This window comes from Limanda limanda, chromosome 12 (assembly GCF_963576545.1).
Source record: "Limanda limanda chromosome 12, fLimLim1.1, whole genome shotgun sequence".
NCBI classification, from domain to species: Eukaryota; Metazoa; Chordata; class Actinopteri; order Pleuronectiformes; family Pleuronectidae; genus Limanda; species Limanda limanda.
In genome coordinates this window covers 24351209-24374664 of record NC_083647.1, presented here as the reverse complement: position 1 = coordinate 24374664, position 23456 = coordinate 24351209, and the positions used below count along the sequence as shown (strand labels likewise).

At 43.3% G+C, this 23456-nt stretch overlaps 2 protein-coding genes across 2 annotated transcripts in view; one reads left to right on the top strand and one right to left on the bottom strand.

Moving 5' to 3' along the window:
* atrn (attractin) overlaps positions 1 to 10714 on the top strand; it is a 122017-nt gene extending 111303 nt beyond the window's left edge. Inside the window, exons 28-29 of the mRNA XM_061082527.1 lie at positions 6646 to 6760; positions 10345 to 10714. Coding sequence (XP_060938510.1) covers positions 6646 to 6760; positions 10345 to 10469 — 240 coding nt within the window. The 3' untranslated portion in view covers positions 10470 to 10714. The remainder of the gene's footprint in view (positions 1 to 6645; positions 6761 to 10344) is intronic.
* Positions 10715 to 22795: 12081 nt separating this feature from the next.
* Positions 22796 to 23456, bottom strand: part of gfra4a (GDNF family receptor alpha 4a) — an 88136-nt gene continuing 87475 nt past the window's right edge. Inside the window, exon 8 of the mRNA XM_061082189.1 lies at positions 22796 to 22948. Within this exon, the coding sequence (XP_060938172.1) occupies positions 22796 to 22948 (153 nt within the window). The remainder of the gene's footprint in view (positions 22949 to 23456) is intronic.

Here is a 23456-nt window from a genome sequence, read left to right as displayed (position 1 = left end):
AGGCATGTAGCAATGCTTTCTGGGTAAAGTTGTATTCATATTTAGAAGCAAATTGCCTGAAGTAACATGAAACATCTTTCAAACCGAGAACAGCCTTTTTCTTTAATGTGTTTCTGTGGCGTCTGCTGGAAAGTGAAGTTTCAGGAGAGTAAAGCAAAATAGTTTTTCAGCCTGAAAACTTCAAAGATGTTGCAGGTGGCCACCGGTGAGTCAGCGCTCATGAATAATAAAAAGAACAGTGCAGAAAGTGGAGGAAGGTTGAAGCGGCGCTGAAGACCGAAGATATTTGTTTTGCATTTATCAGACATTAAGCTTCTCACAGTTTTAGAAAGATGCTAAAACATTTTGTTTTTTTGGGAGGAACCCAATTGTGATTTTTGGCAGTTGAACCGGGTTTTATTTTCAAGGGAACAAACAAAAATTGAGTTGCCAGTTTTTCAGACAAGTGTTGAGAGGTGGAAAGAAACAAAAAAACTTATTCTAATGCACGCCCACGTTTCTTTATCGAGACCAGAAATCTAACACAAGCCAGAGAGTTCCACTGCCTGCACCCATCCAGCTTTATGTTCATGTTCTCCCTTCTGTGTTTTAACCTTTTGTTCTGTTGTTGAGCCACACTTTGTACTTTGTGTTTTTTATTATTACTGAAGACGTCTAGTAACTACACACTTATTGATCAAAGTAAAACATTAAATACGTTTTAACCACACTGTACGAAACGCTGCTGCCTCAGTTCACTTACTGAGATTCCCGGTTGGAAAGCAGCTTCACTCTCTCACATCACGCGTCTCAGGTCTCGGGTTGAGAAAACCAAAAATTCTAATTTACTAAAAACAATATTTACTCAAAATGTTTATCTCCATTCTTCTGCATTGTTTAGTTTCACTATGTTGCAGTACGGGTGTTTATTTTGGAAGCCATAGATTTAGATGCAAAACAGATTCTTTGGCAAACAGAAGGCCGGCTGAGTAATAACTCATCGGAGACGGCTCGGTGGAAGTGGCTTCACTCGGTGAGTCACGGGGGGGGGGGGGGGGCTGGACTCGCTCTCGTCTCTGTCGGAGGGAAACTCATCCGCGGCTGCTGCTGAAGAACAGATGAATGCAGTGGATGAAAGAGGAGCTGCATGCAGTTGCAGTGTGTGTGTGTGTGTGTGTGTGTGTGTGTGTGTGTGTGAGCTAATTACTGGAGGTAATTCAACAAAACCTTTGGCTGCTCTGCCTGGCCGGTCTAGATAAGTCTCTGGAGGAGGTTGGTCTTGGGGGAGTCGAGTCTAGGGGGGGGGGAGGGGCACCAAACATTTGCTGAGGGATGTTATTAACTCGCAGCCTCTGAAGAAGACCACAGGAAAAAAAACAAGACTCTGCCTTTGGGAAACATCTTCTATAAAAAAGCAAGAGAGTTTAAAGAGAAGGATAATTGAATTTCAGGAGGTGTTTTGTTTTGTTTGTACCTTTTAATTACCTCACCGTCCAAAATCAGGTGGACATGTGTGTTGAAGGAGATGAATTGTGTTGTCTTCCTGGGAGGTGCGAGTTGTTGTTGTTGTTTTTTGTTGAAAATGGAAAGTGACGCTCTAGGCTGATATGGAGGTTGCACGTTGGTTAGCGCTCCGATCACCGAACAAAGTTTGTTGAAAAGAAAACTGTCACATTCCACATCAGTCCGACAAACCTCTTCCACTTCCTAACGTATTCGCCGAGCGTTTCCTCTCTTCGGTTTGAACACGAGATGATGGTGTTAGAGAAATGAGAAATGAGGACGTAAACAAGCGAGAACCGAAGAGCAGCTCCCAGCTGCTGCCGTGGAAATTAAACTTGGCAGACGAGTTCCATGACAGCCCAGAGCTGCACAATTAAAAGCTGCCTGTCTTCCTCTGTATGTGTTTATTTATTCTTTACACTAGGAGGACAGATGTGCTCCTGTTATCTTCGGCAGCCCTCTCTTCTTTTTTTTTTTAATTGTATACTCTCTAGATGAGAAAAACACGATTTTAGCTCGAGGCTAAAACAGACGCGTGGACCGGAGCAAGCTAATCCCGGCCGGACGGCTCCCGGCAAGGCCAAAGTAATTGTTTCATCTCTCCTCGTACCAAGGGATCCAGGAGCGGAATTAGCCGAGTGTGTTATTGCAGCTTCCGATGTGGCGTCGGACCAGTTGTCAGTATTCTTACTCGCGCTCCTCAGAGATCTTATTTCGTATAATCAGGTTCTGGAAAGCATGAGTTTGAAACTGGAAAGAAAAGATCCTTTGTGGTTCTTATTAACTCATCACTGATTAATCACACAGAGCTGTGAGTGATGGGGATGATGAGGAGCGATATTGGCTTTGTGCTGCAGTCTGGTGGAAAACAAACTGGTAATTTGCCCATTGCTTAATCAAGAAACTTTTATCTGGTTCTCTCCAAGCTCTGGCACGACTTTCTCACTTTCACTGGTTATATAAGATGATCAAATTGAAAAGAAAGAGTGCAGCCACTTTCCATATCAACTTGAAATCTAAAGAATAGGCGTCCGTGGCTGGAATCAGAGTCGCTGACTTGATGAGGTCGGGTTCCGTCGACTCTGAGAAGCAACCGGTGCAGATCGATATATTATTTGAATCCTGTAATTGCCTCTTTTAAAAAGAAGTTTGCATTAGAGGCCGAGTTCAGCCGGGATTCAAACTGAGATCCGACGCCGAAGAGATTCAAACGAGAGAAGAAGCCGAACTTCTGCTTGTAGATTTTCTCTGGGTGTGTCTGTTGTATTTTTGAAGAAGTGGCTTATTAAACCTTGTTAGCTGCCCCTCGATTAATAGCATGGATTTTAAATAAAGATGGACTCAACTTCCTCTCACTATCGACAAATGAATCCAAAATATCCAGGTACAAACACCAACATCTTGCATAATTAGAGCAGACTCACGTCTTTTAGAGCATCAAAGAAGTTATTAAAATCAAACTTATCAGAAATGCATCAGTGAAACAACGACTCCAGTCAATTATACCAATCCTGTATCTCAAATATCTCCATACATTTGTTATTTCTGTTTGTTTATATGAATCCCCGTCGTTCCTCTGAGTCCAGACTCTGTGTCGATGATGTATAGTTTAATTTCCATCGTGTTCTGGGACTCGAACATGTGACTCAGCTTGTTGGTTTTTGCTGCTGCTGGTTTCACTGCAGTGTTTCCAGCAGGTGGGTCTGACCCTTCACACGCTCATTTGTCTGCTTCTGAACTCTTCCCCCTGTTAGATCTCAGAGAGGCTGCTTGTGTGTGTGTGTGTGTGTGTGTTTGTGTGTGTGTGTGTGTGAGTCCAGGATCAACACAGCTGAAAACTGCTGCAAGCTCTGAGGCATTATACACACAAAACACACACACTGACACACACATGTACTGCATACAACCTTTTCATAACCTTATCTGTCCGGAGATGCATAAACAGCAAGTTGTATTATACACACGCACGCTCACACACAGACACACACACCTCGGCTCCTCTCAGCCATGACATTGTTGAATTTGCAGTATCTGTTTTTAATAATGACTCTGAAACACTTAATTACGTTATCACAGCATCAACTCTGTAGATCCCAGAAATTATCATATCATTTAGTTAAATCCTTTATCAGATGGAGTCTGAGCCTGTTGTGTTATAATCTGACAACTTCCAAATTCAGTTAGTGTGTGTGTCTGTGTGTCTCTGTGTGTGTGTGCACAAAATAGCTCAGCAACAGATGGTTGGATTCCCAACGAACTTTGAATTAATGTTACTTGGGATGAAATCTCAGCTGATCCATCAAATGTCAATAAGAATAATAAGAATAAGAGAATATGATCTGAAAACACATTTTCCAACATATCTCTTTAGACAATTAGACGTGAGAGAGAATCTGAATTTTGTATTGAGCAGAATAAGATTCCCTCTCATATAACTGATCACACAAAGACCCACAAAGGTGTCATGCTTCGTTTAAAACAACCAGTAAGATTAGACGCACACAATAAATGCATCGCTTCTATTTTCTTTCATTATAAAATCCCTTTCCTCCCGCTCTCTCAGTAGTTTTATAAAACTGATCTTAGATTAGATTCAAACGTCCTCGAGGATTCACACAGTGTATTTGGTCGATGTTCATCAAGTTGATTTAATTTTCCTGTGTAGAAGAAACGATAATTAAAATGCAAATGTATTAAAGAGGCTTAAACGTGTCTCTGTGGGCCCGACGGTCTGAATGCAGAGCTGTTAGTTTGTGTTAGTGGTGTTTCATGTATCAGCCTCCCAGTGGTGTTGTGTGAGTGTTGACTCCGTGGACACGATCGACCCCCCCGACTCTCAGGAGGTTTGATCAGCTTCTCTGAGACCTTCAGTTTAATACAACACTCATCTACGTGTCTCTGGATCTTCTACCCATCGGTGAACCCTCTGAAGGCTCAGCAGTGTAGATGTGTTGCAGGTGTTATTGAAATGGTTCAGCTTTCCTCATGAGGTGTGTGTCTGTGTGTGTGTATGTGTGTTGTTGTTGTACAGTGAAGAGACTCAGATGCCCTTCCCTGTCAGATCCTACTTGAAACAGTTAGTTGCACAGATATGAATGTGAAAACACACGTGCTATAAACAGGCAGACACATCCGTGAGGGCATAAACAAATAGAAAATCCCCTGCAGACACACACAGTTCACACACACACAGAAGCTTCTGAACACACAAGTTCACACACACACACACACCCAGAGGCTCCCAGGTCTTTGTGCCACTTCCCCAGCTACCTGTGTGACAGCCTGTGTATCCTGCCGGTTTGAAAGCTAAGCCTCCGAGAGACGGAGCGCGGAATAACTGTGTAAAATGGGTCAGAGCCTGAATATCATCACTGTGTGTGTGTGTGTGTGTGTGTGTGTGTGTGTGTCTGTGTGTGTGTGAGAGCGTGTGTGTTTGGTTATGGGATAAACAACCTTGTCAGGACTGGTGGTCCCCATAGAGGTTAAGATTAGAGATTAGAGGTTTTTAATTAGATGAAAGTTAACTATGAATTTGTTGTGGTTAAGCTTTTCGCTGAATGGAAGTCTAGGTGACGTCCTTACAAGGATAGTGTCACAAATGTGTGTGTGTGTTAGTTTATGGGATAAAAAACCTTGCCAGGACCGGTAGTCACATATAGGTAAAAAAACTCTGGTTTCAATTAGGTTAAATATAATCTCTGAGGTTAAGATTGAAGATTAGAGGTTTTAATTAGATAAAGGTTAAATATGAATTTGTTGTGGTTAAGCTGTTCGCTGAATGGAAGGCTAGGCGATGTCCTAATAAGGATAGTGTCACAAATGTGTGTGTGTGTGTCTGTGTGTTAGTTTATGGGATAAACAACCTTGTCAGGACCGGTAGTATAGAGGGAATAAACTCTGGTTTCAATTAGGTTAAATAAAATCTCTGAGGTTAAGATTGGAGATTAGAGGTTTTAATTATATGAAAGTTAACTATGAATTTGTTGTGGTTAAGCTTTTTCGCTGAATGGAAGTCTAGGCGACATCCTAACAAGGATAGTGTCACAAATGTGTGTGTTGTGTGTGTGTCTGTGTGTGTGTTAGTTTATGGGATAAACAACCTTGTCAGGACCGGTAGTATAGAGGGAATAAACTCTGGTTTCAATTAGGTTAAACAAAATCTCTGAGGTTAAGATTGGAGATCGGAGGTTTTAATTAGATAAAGATTAAATATGAATTTGTTGTGGTTAAGCTGTTTGCTGAATGGAAGTCTAGGCGATGTCCTAACAAAGATAGTGTCACAAATGTGTGTGTGTGTGTGTGTGTTTGTGTGTGTTAGTGTGTGTGTTGGTTTATGGGATAAACAACCTTGTCAGGACCGGTAGTATAGAGGGAATAAACTCTGGTCCTAATGATGTTAAATATAATCTCTGAGGTTAAGATTGGAGATTAGAGGTTTTAATTAGATGAAGGTTAAATATGAATTTGATGTGGTTAAGCTTTTCGCTGAATGGAAGTCTAGGCAAGGTCTTTAGAAGGATAGTGTCACAAATGTTTGTGTTTGTGTTTGTGTGTGTGCCATGGCCCAGTTTTCTGTCCGGTTCATGAATTCAAAGCACCGAGCCAGAAAGAAGCAGGAAGGTTGTGTTCTCCATATCCTCCATCGAGGTGAAGACATGAATACTGTACGAGGAGCGGCCGTAGATTCCACCCGTGTTTACAGGACGGGGGGGGGGGGCAGCGGTACAAGGGAGTGTGTTCGGCCGCCTGCAGCGACAGGAGTGCACCCCCGACACGAATCTGAGCTCCCAGCATCACAGACACTTGATTCCCAGTCGTGCACATGAGCCGTATTGTCATGGAATCTTGTGTGTGGTGGGTTTCTTTCAAGGTGGTGGGGGGGGTGGGGGGGGTGGCTGGTGAGAGAAATCCAATTTGCGCCTGCAGGTCAGTAGGTGTATATCTCAACAGGGGTGGGGGGGTAGTTTTGCTGACACACTCACAGGATCGGTAACGGCAACACTCCCGTTGTGTACATGTGTGAGAGATTGTGTGTTCACCGGCTGTTTCCTCTCTCTCTCTCTCTCTCTCTCTCTCTGTCTCTCTCTCTCTCTCTCTCTCTCTCTCTCTCTCTCTCTCTCTCTCTCTCTCTCTCTCTCTCTCTCTCTCTCTCTCTCTCCACAGTCGGTTCCGAAGCCCATCGCCCTGGAGCCGTGCTTCGGCAACAAAGCCGCCGTGCTCTCCATCTTCGTGCGGTTACCCAGAGGCACCGGGGGCATCCCCCCCCCAGGACAGTCTGGTAAGAAGCTCAACACTCACTCTTCCTCTTTCTTCCTCTCCTCCTCACTTTGTCTGCAGCTCGTTGATCCGCCCTCCGTCCGTCACACAAAACTTTATTTATTTATAGTTTCGATTGAATGAATTGTTTCTCTGTCTTTTTCTTTATTCGCTCTTATTGATTTTTCCTCATGATCCACCCCTCACAGCTTCTGGCAGCAGAGTAGATGGAACAGAAAATAGTGTTGATTTTGTCCAATTTCATGTTTTCATGTTTCAAAAAATCGTTTTGGCCCAGATGTCACCTCAATCCCAAACAACGACAAGGGACAATGACTCGTGAGACGACTGCTTTCGAAATCATGTGATTGGCCCACATTAGTAATGTTGATTACATTACATTAAAGATTCAAGATTTTTATTGTCAAATGCACAGAGGTAACATGAAGCAGTCGCTGGCAATGAAATACTTGTGTCACAGACTCTCTTTAAGCAATGCTCAGTAATTAAAACCAAAAAAATAAAATAAAAATAGAAATAGTATAAAATAGAATAAAATAGAATTTCACTAAAATAGAATATTTTTTAATTTATAAAAAATTTAAATATAAAATAGAATATATATATCTAAATATATATCTTTACAGATGGCAGATGCTTTAATCCAAAGCGACTTACAATTATTGCATTCAACATCTATTAGGGGCCTTTTTAGGGGTTCAGCATCTTGCCCAAGGACACTTTGGCATGCCTTCTTGTTGGAGGACGACCACTCTACCCCTAGGCCACACCCACACCCACACCTACACCTAGGCCACACCTACCCCTAGATGGCAGCGTTCGTGTCCTGGCTTCATTTCTGCAAGACACAACTAAGTCATAGTAATACCGCTTATTAACCCAAGATGCAAGTGGGTAACTTCAGGCTCACGTCCGGGTGAAACGGGATGATTGACAGCTCACACTCCCTCCTGATTGGTCGAGATCATGTGATCGGCACAAGATGGCAGCGTTCGTGTCCTGGCTTCATTTCTGCACAGGGAGGAATGGCGTCCATCTTAATTTGCAGTCTAATAGTCGGTCTCTGTTTCTATCGTGACTCGTCGGATTCTGCAGTGACTTCCTCTCTCTGTGTTTCCTGTCTCTCTCTCTCTCTCTGTGTTTCCTGTCTCTCTCTCTCTCTCTGTGTTTCCTGTCTCTCTCTCCTCCCGTGTGGAGAACTGACGGCTGCAGCTTTGTTGTTCTCGCTCGTCTGTTTCCTCCCTTCATCTTCTCTCCGTCTGCACCTTGTCTCGTTTATATATTAAGCGCTTTGCCGCCGCTCGTTTCTCATCCACTCCTGAGTTTTATCTCTATCTCCGTTCTCCTCTTTTCTTTCTTGTCTGGATTTAAAGTGCAGTCTGCTCTCCGTGTTTATCTCTTATTGTTTCTCTTCCCTCTGTCATCCCTCTCTGGTGTAATAGTTATATCATCCACTGCTCTGTCACTTTCTCACTTCTCTCTCCTGCGTGTTTCCTGGATCTGTTTCTCTCGTTCTTCAGACAGGAGCCAGGACTGAGCTCTTACTTTTTCCACCTCTTCTGTTTCTTCCACCCTCAAGGTCTGAAACAAGAAGTCAACTTCCTGTTCTTTCTTTACATTTCCCCCCCTTTAGTGTCTTTGAGCCTCTTTACCGCCCCCCCGGTGCCGTCCCCAGACCGTCCGGACGCCCCAGGCTCTTATTAATTACCACATCGTCTTTTCGTCGTAACAAAACCGCCTCAGCTCTCGGAGGAGCTTTCCCTCTGGCAGCGTTAGTCGAGTCCGTGTCTCGTGCCCGCGAGGGTCTCCTGTTGAAATGCTTTTAACTCGTCTCACATCTGGTCCCGCCCTCGTCGATTCCTCGGGCTTCCGTCTGTCGTCGGCGCCACTTCCTCATCTGTTTACAGTCTGGTGTGGTATATTCTGGGCAGCCGAGAGGTCGATGTGGTTGTTGAAGTTGGTGATGAAGATTCACAGGTCAGGACGGGCACCATGGTTCGACCCGGAGAAATCACACGCCAATGGTGAAGTCTGACTTCCAGGGGTCGGACACACAATATATATAGAGAGATAGGTTCCGCCCATGACTTCAGGTTAATGCCGTCCCCCATGGGATTTCTGACTAAAGAAGGACATGCTTTTGTGTCCGAACATGAAGACACATTGGTCAAGATCATTCCTTCTACAGCCGTCCATTAGCTGGTCAGAGGTCATTCCCAAAGTCAAGGATCATTTCAAAAAGGGAGAGAACTTCTACGACAAACATCTGGAGGACTCTCTGAGAATGTCTGAGAGTCCAGAAGGCAGGTATCATAAACGTTGCCTGTCATTATGTTTTAAACACACGTCAAAATAATCCACTCTAAGAATATACGACCCTGGCTCGGTCCAACATGGCTGCTCCTGCTCCTGCTCCACGCCGCCGAGCGGAGGTCAGCGCCTCGGATTCGGTCTGATTCGGCGTCTGAGCCTCAGCAGCGTGAGGGAGGAGCCGAGGCCTGATGCTCGTCAGCTCGTCAGCTGTGATCTTTACAGGATGTGATCGCAGCTGCGGCTTCTCCCCGTGGAATTCAGATTTGGCCGTCGGCTGTTTGTACTTGATCGGGGTAAACGCATCCATCATCGGAGATAAATGGATGTTTATTGGAATTTCACGGCTCAGAGGGCATTAATAAATGTTAATGAAGTGTTGGTATACGGTAATGATTGCCTGCGCTGGGAGGGTGTGTGTCTGTACGTGTGTGTGTGTGTGTGTGTCCTACCCAGTTTTACACTACACACTTACACTACACACTTACAATACACACTTTCTGCATGCTTTCAGTGGTTTTATACATGTACAACGTTCACACTTGAAAAATGACCAAAATTACATTCATACACCAAATCGTCAACAAGCATTAAACCTTTTTTCCCATTTTTGTTTGTGTGATAATTAACATGAACAACAATTTATCAGCACCAACTCAAAGTACTTTCCTTTAGTTAATGTAGGACTTTACTGAAGAACACAATGAAGAGGAAAATTAAATAAATTAAACAAAACTAATAAAAATTGAATATTTCAGTAAAACAGTAAAATGTTTATTATTTTATTATTTTATATTTTATTATGGATGTTTAAACACATTATAAAACATGTTGGTATAAATCTCTTACACACATTTATTTTCCAGATTTAAGTGAGAACTTAATATTTCAATGTCAGGTTGTTTAATCTGTGATGTGCGTTGATTTCTTCTCCACTTATTATATTAAACACAAAATTACTCTTACAGTTAACATCTGATATATAATGAATATTATATACTGTTATATGTAGGTTGAATAGGGGACACGGCTGTTTTCTAATATCTTCTTCCTCTCTTCATCATGATTTTATGATTTAATGACATTTGATGTTGAATTTTTTTTTTATTCTAACAAATGTTCTTACTTTTTATTCTTTGGGACATGAAGAGGTTTTGAAAAAGTGAAATCTTTACCTTCTCAGTACATCACAAAATAAGAGACACCTTATTATTATTATTTATGGATAATGACTTTGATATATGTATTTATCTATGTATGTCTGTGTGGCTGCAGGTCTGGCGGTGGCCAGTGCTCTGGTGGACGTGTCCCAGCAGCTGTGTGGAGGCTACAAGGAGAAGTCCGGAGGCCTGAGGAGCCGCAAGCAGCAGCCGACGGCACAACCGTCCACCTGCATCTGACCGCCCCCCCGCCCTGCTCCACCACCACTCCCGGCCTGATGCTCCTCCCATTAGCCCCCCCCAGCCGCCGCGGCCCCCCCCTCCTGTAGAGACGTCTGCCAGCTCCGCTCTGGCAGGGACAAGTGCATGCTGGGACACAGAGGACTGGGACATCTTGGCGAGGGGGCGGAGTCACCCGGTGGACTGACACCTTGGGTGGGCTCTACCCCCCCCCTCCCCTCTCCTCCTCCTGCAGGAACTTTACAGACTGGACATGGATGAGGGGGAGTGGCCGAAGGGGGGGGGGGGGGGGGGGCGGACCTCCACCTTTTCCCATCGAACTGAACTAAAACATTTTACATTTGTCGACACCGCCTCATTGTTGTCAAGGCGACCACGGCTTGCTGCTAGAAGAGAAATTCATCTCGTAGAATCCAGAGACTTTGTGTTGCAAAGTCCTTTTACTTAAATTATTGTTGCTCTTTGTTTTTGTATTGTGTTGTTTTGAAGGCAGGAACAAACTGGACATGTGCAATTGTACATGCAACCCCCCCACGCAAACACACACAACCACACAGACACACACACACACACACACACACACACACACACACACACACACACACACACATACACTCTCTCTCTTTCCTCCTAAACCCCACCAACCAGGCCCTCTGACCCGTTTACAGCCTGCTGACCGCTCAGCTCAGCACTGAGGGGCGGAGTCACCGGGGGTCCTGCACAGTTTGCCCCCCCGTGTCAGAGAGCGCCACCTTCAGGCTTCACCTAAATGAAGATCCACTGCAGGAGGCCTGAGCAGCCAGAGCCCGTCTGAGGAGTTTGTGGCATTTGTTATCGGCCTGTGTCTCTCTGTCTGGAGCTTTGTCTCTCGGCCACCCCCCCTCGCTCTCTCTGTGGCCATCTGGCACCCGACCACGGCAGCATCTCCTCCACGCTGGCTGGCTGGATCGTAAGCCGATTGAAACTTCTCCAGCTAATTACTCCCCCGGCTGCAGTGGGAAGCCGGTGTCCCTGGTTCCACACACACACACACACACAGACACACACACACACTACAACAGTTGGCGGTGAGAGAACCCGCCAGCGTTTAACGATTGTCCCTGTAGCTCCGCCTCCAGCTCGTGAGAACCGGGCGATTCCTACAGATCGACTGCAGTGATCAGTCTGACCTGCGTGAGGCGACGGTTCAACTTCCTGTGTGATGGTTGCCTCGGTAACCCATCGCCTCTAACTGCTGCCCCCCCCCCACACACACAGTGGAGCTAATGCCAGCATTTAAATAGAACCAGAGCTTTGAACATGGAGTAAACATGCGTCACCGGGATGAGTCGCCCGCTGTTCAAATGTCAGTCTGCTTTTTAATTTGCACCTTTTTGTTGAATGGATTTTTTTTTAATGATCCCACCTCCATGATGACCTTTGGCATTTATTCTCAAAAACAACACACATCCATTTTAAATATTTGATTTTGTCTCTGAAAACGATCTTTCCTGCACATCCTTTTTTAAGCTGGTCGTTTTTTTTTTTTATATCCCTCTTCTTTTATATCAGCTCCTCCCAGCGTTCTTATCTGAAATCAGCGGCTCGGTTTAAAAGAAGCATCACACTTCTTTGTCGAGAAAGAAAAACACGAAGTAAAGACGACAATAACAAAAAGGGTTGAGACGGAGCCGTTGCTGTGAAATGTTTCCTCTTTGCTCCTCAACTCTTCCTCTCCAGTATCGCAGCTCGTGTTCATCACTGCAGGATGAAGGCTTCACCCTCCAGGTCTGTGGAAGCAGAGGAACGCAGATCCACGAGATATCTCTGCCTCCCGCGCTTTACAGTTATTAACTCCCCGCCCTCGGAGAAGTACAGCAATAGAACAATTTAATAACTCGCCCTCCGCCCTAAAGAGCCTGACGTGTTCTCTCACACGTGTTCAGCAGTAGAACCGCTGCCCGCCTGGTTAAAGGGCAAAACTTTAGCACTGGAAAAAGGTCAGAGCGGAAAGCATGAACAAAGTTGACATTCTGTAATTATAGATCTGGGCGTGCTCTCGTCTCCACTCAGAGGGGAAACCGCTCTGTTCATATTTGCACCGAGGAATCAGAGCTCTTCATCCTGGACTCTTTATTATATCAATCGCCTTTTTGCCCTTTCCTCCACGAGACTGGATTTAGATTTTGATTCTCCTGCAGAGACTCGATGGTAGAAAATCTCCACGAGCCGTCATTCCAGCTCTTTTATTCTCCCTCAGCAGAAATGATTCCACCATAGATTTAGATTTGTTAACAGAGGAGAAGAACAGAAACTGAAACTCGTTGAGGCTTAATTCCGGCTACGCAGCTTAAAGCAACACTGTGTAACTTACACCGAGCAACAGCGCCCCCTGCAGCCACATGTAGTGATGCATTCGGTTAAGAAACAGTTAAGATATTTTCGAAAATCAATTGAACGGTGGATATTTTACCCATAATCCCCGGCTTCCTGAACCAGAAGAGCTCCGGCTGTAACGAATCCACCAAACTCTTGTTTAGAATTCTTCATATTTTCAGAGTTTCCTGCAGATTAATAACTTCTGAGTCTTTTGAACTGATCCACAGTTCAGCTTCACTCTGATTGAGACAGTTGAAGCTGTGACTCTAGTTTAAATAAAAGTAAAATTCACTAAATACCTGATGCAGCGGCTGGTTTAAAGGTACAAAGTTGTGTAGTGTTGCTTTAAAGTACAAACGTGTAATAATACAAAACGTAACACACAACCTGAGTCGTCCTCAGATCCCAGACACCAACATGCCTGAGGTCTCACTCCAACAGCAGCAGCTCTGAGATCAGCTCACTTCTCTCATTCCACTCGACACCTCTGTTGTCACCAGATCCCTTTATTTCATTCTCAAGATGAATTCCTGAGCGGAGTCGTCTTCACTCTTCAGTCTCGACACTTTCATTTCACACAAATCTCATTTTTGCCAAGAATCTGGTCGGATTCAAATCGCATTAATTTCACCCGGAAACAAGATTGTGTTTGTTTCTTTCTCCTTGTTTTTGTTGTTGTTGTTGTTGTGCTTTTTTATAAATGAATGTAAAATCTGCAGCCAAGGTAAATGTGTAACCACCTCCAGCCTGTGAGCATCACTTTCTGTGTGGCACGGTGGTGCAGTGGACAGCCCAGTCACAGGTTCAGATCCCGATCGACTGCTCGGGTCTGTTTCTCTAACTCTGTGGTTTTTTATCAGCTTCACTCTTCTCAAACTGCAGCGTCAGCAGAACGATTCCAAAAGCAAACTCTGTTTTCTGTAAACGCTGTTTGACCCAGATCTGTTATCAGCAGCCCCCCCCTCTCCACCCCCCCCCCACCCGCTGGGTTTCTACAAACACCCCCAAAGTCCCGGAGCAGATTAATGAAGGGAAATTAGAAGAAATCCTGCAGCTGCAGCGTTTATTCTTTAAACGTCAGGTTCACCCACACGGTTTATTTATTGGACGTCTTTAGCTAAACTGCACCTTAGCACTAATGTAGATTATTATCGTGAAGCTCATCTTCTTATGATCAGTGTGATTTATGGTTGTAATAAAGAATTGCGTTGGTTTAACTAATAATTCAGATTTGGATCTAAAACAGATTCTTAAATTCCTTTAATTTGGTTTTAATTTCCATTCACACAGAGTTTCATGGCTCCTGCACATTCTGTTGAACAACCTAGAATTAAATGAGCCACACTGAAGCTGTTTCTCCTCAGGTCCGACTCCTCCACCTGTTTCCTAACAAACGTCTTAACACTATTTTCCGGTATGAACTATATCTGTTAAACATCTTCCTACTGGCTGTGAACACGTCGATGTTTTTATTTTGCCGTCACCGCCTCCTGCAGGTCAGCGGGTTTGTGTAAGAATGAGATTTGACCCATTGATCCGTTGGAGCCACACGAGGCCAGACCCCCTGCGGTGTAGCTTCAGCTTCCTGCTGGTGTAGCTTCAGCTTCCTGCTGGTGCAATCCCAACATGAAGAGGTTTCCAGCAGGAAGCCAGTGGGAGGCTTCTACTGTTCAGCAGCAAGAAGCAGATGCATGTGTCACCGGTGCTTTTTCTTTAGATACAGAGAATTAATTTACCGCCAAATACCGAGGGCAGAATTAGCAGCAGCTGCAGGTTAATGAGACCAGGAGCTTGATGGGATGTGTGTCGTGGCCTGAGTGCAGCCGGGGACCTTTTAGAAAAATGATCGTAACTGAAAGCTCTAATTTAACGTACAAATGCACCTTTTTCCTCAATGTACAAACACACACAGCAGCGACAGATCAAAACCCAACGAGCACAAACACAAACCTTTGCTCTGTCCACAGAGAGCTGGACTCACAGAGGTGGAATCTCTCCTGATCCCTGTTGAGTTGAGATTTTCCACGTGACTTCACCTCTTTGTCCGCGGAGGAAATAACCCAATTTTTCTGATTTACGGCGACAAGCAGCTTCTCCTCTTCCTCTTCCTCCTCCTCCTCCTCCTCCCGCTCCCCCCGAGCCTCAATATATTTATCGGGTAACACTACCTTTTACCGTGGCCTCCTTTTCCAGCTCGGTCATCTCTGTGTGTTAACCGATACAAACGTAGAGCAAATGCATATTTATGGATTGTGTTTTGACTGGAAAATCCTTATATTCATAACGCAAGTAGGCGTGTCCTGTTCCAACACTGGTAATATTTTCAAAATGCTTTGATATCACAGGTGGAAGCGTGAGAACGAGGTCATCGTAAAACTAGACGTTACCCTCCTGTCTTTCTTTGTACAGCGGCATTATATAATGATGAAGTAGTTTGTTAATATGTATAATTTAGGCAGTTGCTGTTGGTTTTTTCTTTTTTTTTTTTTTGTTGTAAATATTGAGAAAGTATTGTGAATGACGTTTGTCGAATGGTTTTTTTGGGAAAAAATCGTTCCTGGCTTTTAAAAGATGTGACTCAGCATATTTTGTATGTACGACGGCAGCGTAAAGAGGAACAAGCATTAATAGAAGCTGAAGAAAAAGCACGTGTCACACCTGAGGATAGTAGCTTAACGAACTTGTAATTACTCGTGTACATAAAACAAAAAAGAATGACACAACATTTTTTGTCAATTATTAAATGTGAAAATCCATCCGAGGCTGTTTGTCTTCACTTCATTTGGAATGTCTCCTGTTCATGGTTCCCAGAGGATGAACCACGACGACCCAGCACATCCTCTGTTTATGTGTTGCCATGGTTACGCTTTTTGGGTTTTCAGTGAATAATCTTTTCTCCTCTTCTCCTCCCTATTCTCTCTCTTTCTCTCTCTTTTTTCACTACTAATCCCTCTGGCTTCTCTCCTGTTTCTCCTCGTCGTCCTTCTTCATTCTCCATCCTCCCTTTCCCTCCGTGGCCTCGATTGCACTCACTCTCCTTTCCTATTCTCTCCATCTTCATTTGTCCTCATTCTTCACTGACCCTCTTTCTTTCTTTTCGTCTCTTCTGCTCATTTTCTCCTCCCGCCACCTCCTTTTTTCATTTTCTCTCACCCCCCTTTATCCTCCTCTCTGTTCTATCCCTTACTCTCCTAACGTCTCTTCCACCCTCTCCTCTTCTTTCCATCTTCCTTTCTCCTCTTCCTCTGCTCCATCTCATCTCCCACAACCTCCATTTTTTCTCATTATCTCACCCACTCTCCCTTTTTATTACAGATCCATCTTCTTCTCCTTCTTCTCTCCCCTTTTCAATTTCTCTTCCTGTCTTCCACCTTTTCTTTCACCCTCTTCTTCCTTTTTCTTCCATCTTCATTTGTCGTCTTTATCACTGACCCCATTTCCTTATTTTCTCCTCCTCTTCTTTCTAATTCTCTCACCTTCTCTCTCTATCCCCCCCTTTCCTTCCAATACACCTATTCCCATAATCTTTCCCTTTTTTTTCTCCACTTCTCCAACATTTCCACCCTCCTTTCTCCTCCAACCTCCATCCACCCCTTTTCCTTTTACCCTCTTCTCTCTCCTGCAAAGTTATAATCAGGTTTCACTCTTTCATTCAAAGTCTCAGAAGATCCATCCTGGTCATTTTGACATCCTGCACACTCATGAAACCATCCTCTTTCTCTTATTCTTCCTCCTCTTCCTCTACCTCTTTCTCTTCATCCTTCTATTCCCCTCTTCCACTCCTATACCCCTTCTTCCTCCTCCATTTCCTCTACATCCTCTTCTTCCTCCTATTCCTCTTTCTCCTCTTCCTCCTCTGGTTCAGAGTAACCACAGATTCTCTTCCATCCCTCTGCTCCTCTCCAGGTCATCTTGTCTTTATTGCTTTCACCAAAAACTCTAATTATCTTTCCTCTGTTAATCTGCTTTAGCGTCTGGATGAAATTCCCTCCATCATATTTCAGATATTTGCTGAATAAAGGCAACACGATGACATGTGATTCTCAGAAACGCTGCATTTGTGTTTTCCTGCACAGGTTTTTTTCTTCCCCTCTCCGTCTCTCTCTCCTCCCCCTCCTCCTACTCCTCCTCCTCCTCCACTCGACAGCTTCACACACACACATTAGCTCAATTAGTAAAGAAATCTCGGAGGAGTTTCCCTCGATCCTCCCGCCTCCTCTTCATCCATTACACCGAGCTGTCAGATTTTGACTGATGAGGATGTCTCTCCCCCTCGGTGCTTGTTACGTTGACGCTTTTCACTCATAAATAATCTGCAGTAAATCCATCGTGGAGCAGAAAAGCTTCGTGCTGATCTGCGCTCGCTGACAGGTGTCGTGGGAAATAGTCAATATCGCCCAAAATGCTTCTAATAGCAAATAATGTCCCTGCGAGGTTTGACTGTAGCATGACTCGGCAGTTTTCTGTTTGAGAACGTCTCTCATATCCTACGTGATTTTACCGACCTGCCTGGAAATGAACATCCTGTCACATGACAGGGACGACGACCAATCAATAAACTAATATGTCAATCAACAGATAAATAATCAATTAATCATTTTAGTCCTTTTTTAAGCATAAATGCCAAATGCTGCTCTGATGGTTCAACTTGCTAAATGTGAATTCAGTTTTGTGAAGGTTTTTTCTCATATTTCATTGTCTTTTATAACATTTTTATATAACAATCGACTAATTGAGACATTAATGTGTAATAAGGAGAAACAATATTTTAATGGCTGTTTTCTACCAAATTCTTAGAATTTACCTTCATTTAATGTAGGATCCCATTTTACTGGTTATAGTTAAATTCTACTTTATTTAGGTATTTTCAACACCTTTTACTTGAAATATCATTTCATCAATGATGGTATTAGTACTTTTAGTTAAGAATACGATTTAAATACCAGCTCCATCTCAGCTAAATTGTTGTAAACACTTAAAATCTTCTCCAAATAAATAATATGCATTATTTAACACTAGCGAGAAGTAGTTTGAATTTAATGGGCTTAAATTAGGTCTATAAACCTGTTGTATGGGTAATACAAGTTCCTACAGACTCCAGTTTGAATGATTATAACTTTGAGATCGTCAGTCAAACCAACTTTAAAAGAAATGTTTATAAGCTTCTGTCAAACTTTGCTCCTGCGTCCTGCACTTCGGTGTAAATGATGTCAGGGACTGAAGAAAACTGCAGCAGGAAACAGTCGATACCACGTCTGGGACTCGGTGCTGATACACTGCAAAGCTCTTATCATTTGTCACTTTTTAATATTTATCCGAGCCGTTAACAAGACATCGGTCAACGGGCGCTTTGCAGAAAGTTTCTCTCAGTCCAGCACAGTTTCCCACTTTTTCAGCCCTGATGTGTTCGAGTCATTAAACCTCTGAGGAGGAGCTGGTGTTTCCATTGGTGTTGCTCTGTGTGTCAGCAGATTAATACAAAAACTAGAATCTATATTAAAAGTTGGTAAAGGGATGGAACGCTGGCCAAAGGAGAACCGATTCAGACAAAAAGGGCTGAGCCAGGAATTTATGTATCACTTATTTGAACATTAAAAGGCCTTTTATGACATTTTCACCAATTTCTCAGAGAATAACTTGAGAGTCTTAATGAAAAATGGGCTGAAATTTAGATGAAGTCGATTTAAATGTGGTTCCACACGGGAACTGTTGTCCTCTGCCTGTTTCCTTTGGTAGAAACAAGCTCCTCTGCTATTTAAATGATGAGAGCAGCTGATTTTAAGTGTCTCACCTGTGGCTGCTAGTCACATGTGGTGAACATTTAAGTTTTCATCAGTTTTGTTTGTTGATATCACGTCACACTGTCAACACGTACGTATTCTTCCTGATGCAGCGTCGTCCCGTTGCTTCTCAGCAGCCGTTTGTAGAAAACCAGTTCTGACGGCCTCACGTCAGTTTGTGTGTCTGAGTCTGAATCAAGTCTGAAAAACAAACTCTCGTCTTTTCTTTTACATCATGAAGGTCAATTTTACAGCTCGTGCTCCCGGAGCTTCACAGAGGAAGCTGCTGCTCCTCGGTCGACTTCCCTTCAGCCAACGAGCGATGAAAGATCTGTGATAACAAGCTAACCAAAAACACACAGAACTATGCAGTGAGGACACAGCTCAGCTTCTCTCAAAGGTTTATATTTCTACCTACATCTAATGTGCCGGAATCGCTCCTAATGGAAACTGCTGATTGACCCGGTGGGTTGAATTTCTCTTGTCATATTTAATCTATTTTCATTTTCTGCTCGGTAATGAAAACACTTCCTCTCCACATGACCTGGTTAGTGGTGATGGTCTGATTATATCTGTCCTTCAATACATTCAGTGACTTATAACTCTTTTCCTGCTGACAGTCAGAAGGACCTGTTATGATTTTAACCTGCAGTGTAGAAGGTTGATGTTTATTATAAGATACAGAAGGAGAAGTTCTAATAACGATAGTCTCTGAACATTCATCAACTTCTTTTGTTTTTAAGTCCCGGTCACCACCTATTCCAGAAAATCTTTGCACCTTAGCACTGTACGTGCCCATAACTCTCTCACTGTATATATTGTTTTGTTTTATATTGTTGTTTAATGTCTGATTGTTATTTATGTACAGTGCACCAACCACACCAAGGCAATTTCCTGTATGTGCAAATATACTTGGCTGATTCTGATTCTGATCAAGTTTCTGAATTCACTAGATCTATAGATCATTTTTGAGTGATGCTGAGAGTTGGTAAATCTTATATTTCAGGATCTACGGTTCAAAGGCGAAGAAATCACAAGTTAAATGTTCAAAAACCAAGCGTTGTAACTTTGGTTTCAGACCCGTTAACGTTCCTGCTGCTGCTCAGATGTTCGGCTGCTCGGCTGCAGAATGTGTGACGGCAGCAGGTTTGTCCCACAAAGCCCACGACCCGAAACCAGGAGAGCCGCCCAATAACAGAACTCCAGATGTGATTCACACCTGGCACAATGGAAACTGGAGTCTGACTTTGACTCAGCACGACCAAGCGATGTGGATTCGATGTGTTTAACGAGGTCGGGTAAAAGTTTCTGTTTTTTCCACCTGACTCCCTGTTTTTCCCGGCTGCACAGTTCCTCACCTCCACAGCCTCGGGCAAGAAGAAACACAAATTTGCTGCAGCTCTGTTTACCCCAGGGGTCTCATTTATTCAAGTTCCTGATGCACAAGTTTGTGCTCAGAGTTGTGCTTTGTAAACTTCTGAAGTCAGAATCAACCTCTCTGTGATTTGTCTCTGTCTGAAAGCAAAACTTTGGATAAAATCCTTTTTATTATTCCCCCAAGGTATGAATGTAGTAGACATCATGTATGTGGTATACACTGTGAAGTATATACAATGTACGATAAGGTTGTTCCTCTGAAACACGGATGTGATGCTGACCGGACGTTTCTCGACAGGTGAAATGAGTCACAATCCATTTACAGAGTCGTCTTTATTTGCAGGAAGTGACACGTGTCATATCAGGGGGGAAACCGTCCGTCACCTCAGAGGACACGCCCCCTGGTGACTGAGAAATCACAGCAAGGGAACCACACGACCGCAGAGACCTGAACGTTTGAAGGGTCGGCTCGTTCAAATCAGAAAAATGAAAGATTTCCTCACTTACATCTCGTGAAGCTGCAGAGAGAGTTCATCTGAAACTGGCCGGGCTCGGAGATATCGCAAAACATCTGGACTCAGAGTCGTCCCTTTTTATTACCTTAAAAATAATAACTTTAATTATACAGCAAAGCTCTAATCACACTTGTTGAACTTTAGTTTGAACAGATTGTGTAAAAACTCTTCTTCTCTCTTTGCAGAGAAGATTGTCGCCAATTTGTCTTTTAATTGAGACTGAAAAGATCGGATTTCATTTGTAAACATGATGCTATAGTACAAATGTCACCGTTACATGATGTAACCAATGGAACCTCTAATGAAATTATAAGAAACTATAATAAAATGGGCACTTTTCATAGTTTTTGCTTTGTCCGTGTCAAAAATACCAACATTGCTTCAAAGACGTTATAAAATCATTAAATAAAGCAGCTGATGACATGTTCTGTCTGTTAAGGAATAGTTTAACTGAATGAGGAGAGTTCCATGTGCTTTTTGTGGCTGAAGTTGATTTATCGAATACCTGAAAACTCAAAAACAAGTGATTCAACAGAAAGCAGTGATATCTGAGATCCTGGACCAGTTCCACTGAACTCTCTGCATGTTCAAACACCATCAACAGTGAAGTGAGGAAACACCGAGCTGAGGCCCGACCCTTCAAACCTCCGTCTCAAGTCCAAAAAGGGGCCTCACGCTTTTTTCCTTCTTGCAGAAGTCGGCAGGAAAAACTGCGATAACCCATCGTGCTGTCATGGCAACGCGATGAGCTCATCGTGCTTTGATTAAGGTCCAACAGGAAGTGGAAAGTGTCACTTTCAGCAGCTGAAATCCAAATATGCTCAGAGTCGTAGGTGCGAACGCTACGGAGCAGATTCCCAAGAAAGTTATGAGCAATAAAATAATTTAAATTGGCTGCTGTAGAGTTTCTTTTCCCTTTTTTTGTCATTTCCTCAGATTTCCCTGCAGCTGATAATTCATGAATCTCAATAAAAAACCTTGATATCGATGAGTGTTTGCATCTCGACTGAATTTAAAGGAGCAGTTCGGCCTTTGGAGCCGTTCAGGTTCAACAAATGTCTGTTTTTCTTCAGATGGGTGAAAGTGACACTTTCCTCAAACTCTCACCAAACATAAAACATATTTTCTCAGACGTGTCCACGAAGCAGATTTGTGCTTTTCACATCTTTACAAACACGGGTCCACACACGTCTGTTCTCTCTCTGCAGCAAAGTCCACGTAGATTTTAAAAAATAGAAACTCGTCTCCGTGTTTTTGTTGCTTCTCCCTAAACCAAGTCATTGGTTATTATTTTTTTTTTTACATTTCTGAAAAAAGGAACAGATTCAAACATTTGTTAGGCCTTCACACTTAAAGCTTAATGAACGAGTATATGAAGAGTCTCCTTCCAAAGTGAGGTAACATCCACTGATGTGAAGTGATTGAAAGCTTTAAAAGTAAATGACATCACAATACGTTTAAGGCTAATAACATAATAACATAACAATAATAATAATCGGTAACGTAGGTCCTCGTTTGATAAAATAAAACATTCACTGATTTCAAGGATCTTCTTAATCTTAACTTTCAATCAAATTCTTTTCTACACAATTATTTGGAAACAAACTCAAATTAAATCACAAAAAACAAACAGACTTTCATCGTGATTCATTTTAACGTATTGAGAAATAAACATTGATTAAATTAAAATCAAAATAAAAAGGTGGCGTCTGAATAAAGAAGCAGAATGTGAGCACACACACATCCGCCTTAAATCTCATGTTACACTTCATCACAGATCGTCTGAGAGAAAAGTCTTAACATTTATATTTTTTTCTTTTACATCAAGGAATGTTCAAGGACAGAAAGTTGTAGTTTTTTTTGTCGTTTTTTTTTGTATTATATTTATATATCTATATATAATGTAATAGATTTCCTGCACTGGGTCCTCAGTGTCTCTTGCTGTACACGATCTGAACCTCGATTTCCCCCGATGAGCAAAGTCTGCATGAGTGTCGTCTGGGACAGTTTGTGTGTTTTTTCTGGCGTGTGAGGCGAGAGAATGAGGTGTGTTCTTCCTGGTTGTTTCCCCCCCCCAACATGGTCACAGCGCCCCCTCCTGGTGGTCGTCTCACGGGCGTGGGCCGCACGTCACAATCTGCTCCGAGTCATGATTCACAAAAAGAGATTAAATGTGATTTTCATTTGACACATAAAAATGGCTGTTTCTCTCTCTCTCTCTCTCTCCTCTCCACCCTCCCCCCCCCCCCAGGTCAGCAGTAGTGTCCGTGGAGGCCCAGGTGGGCGTGGCCTCGTGTTAGTCGGAGATCAGCAGCGCGGCGAGCAGCAGCCAGCCGACGCCCAGCAGCAGAAGGGTCAGGCGGGGGGGCTCGGCGCCGCCGTCCGACAGGCCCGGGGACGGAGGAGTGGAGTCGCCCTCGTCGTCCCACAACCGACCGTTCTCGTTCACCTGGAGGGAAACAGGAAACAGGAAACAGGAGAGTCGAGGTCATTCACCCGCGGGCAGGCGAGCAGCGGAGAAACAAACCGATCAGAGCAGCGGCCAAATTCACTGAAAATTGAATTCATTTTTGGGTGAACTATCCCTTTAAGATGTTTAGATTTACAATGATTGATTGACGTCCTGATGCGACAAGTAACTGAGACGTGACCAAACTCTACAGAATCTGAATCTTTAATAAGAGTCAAAAGATTTTTAGAAATTACAGGTTTTAGAAAGTAAACGGGATAGTTCTCCAACTTCCTGTCAAACTCTGTTTTAAAACATCACACAAATTCATCACCAGGAGAGAAACGCCATTAAAGAGCAAAACCTGATAAATCCTGATTCTCTCTGAATTCCTAAAACTGCTCCAACGATTTTTACTTTCAACTTCTTTTACAAAAAATCCCAATTTGCTTCTCCTCAGTCATTTGGAGAAGCATTATTTCTAAAGCCCATATTCACAAATCACAAT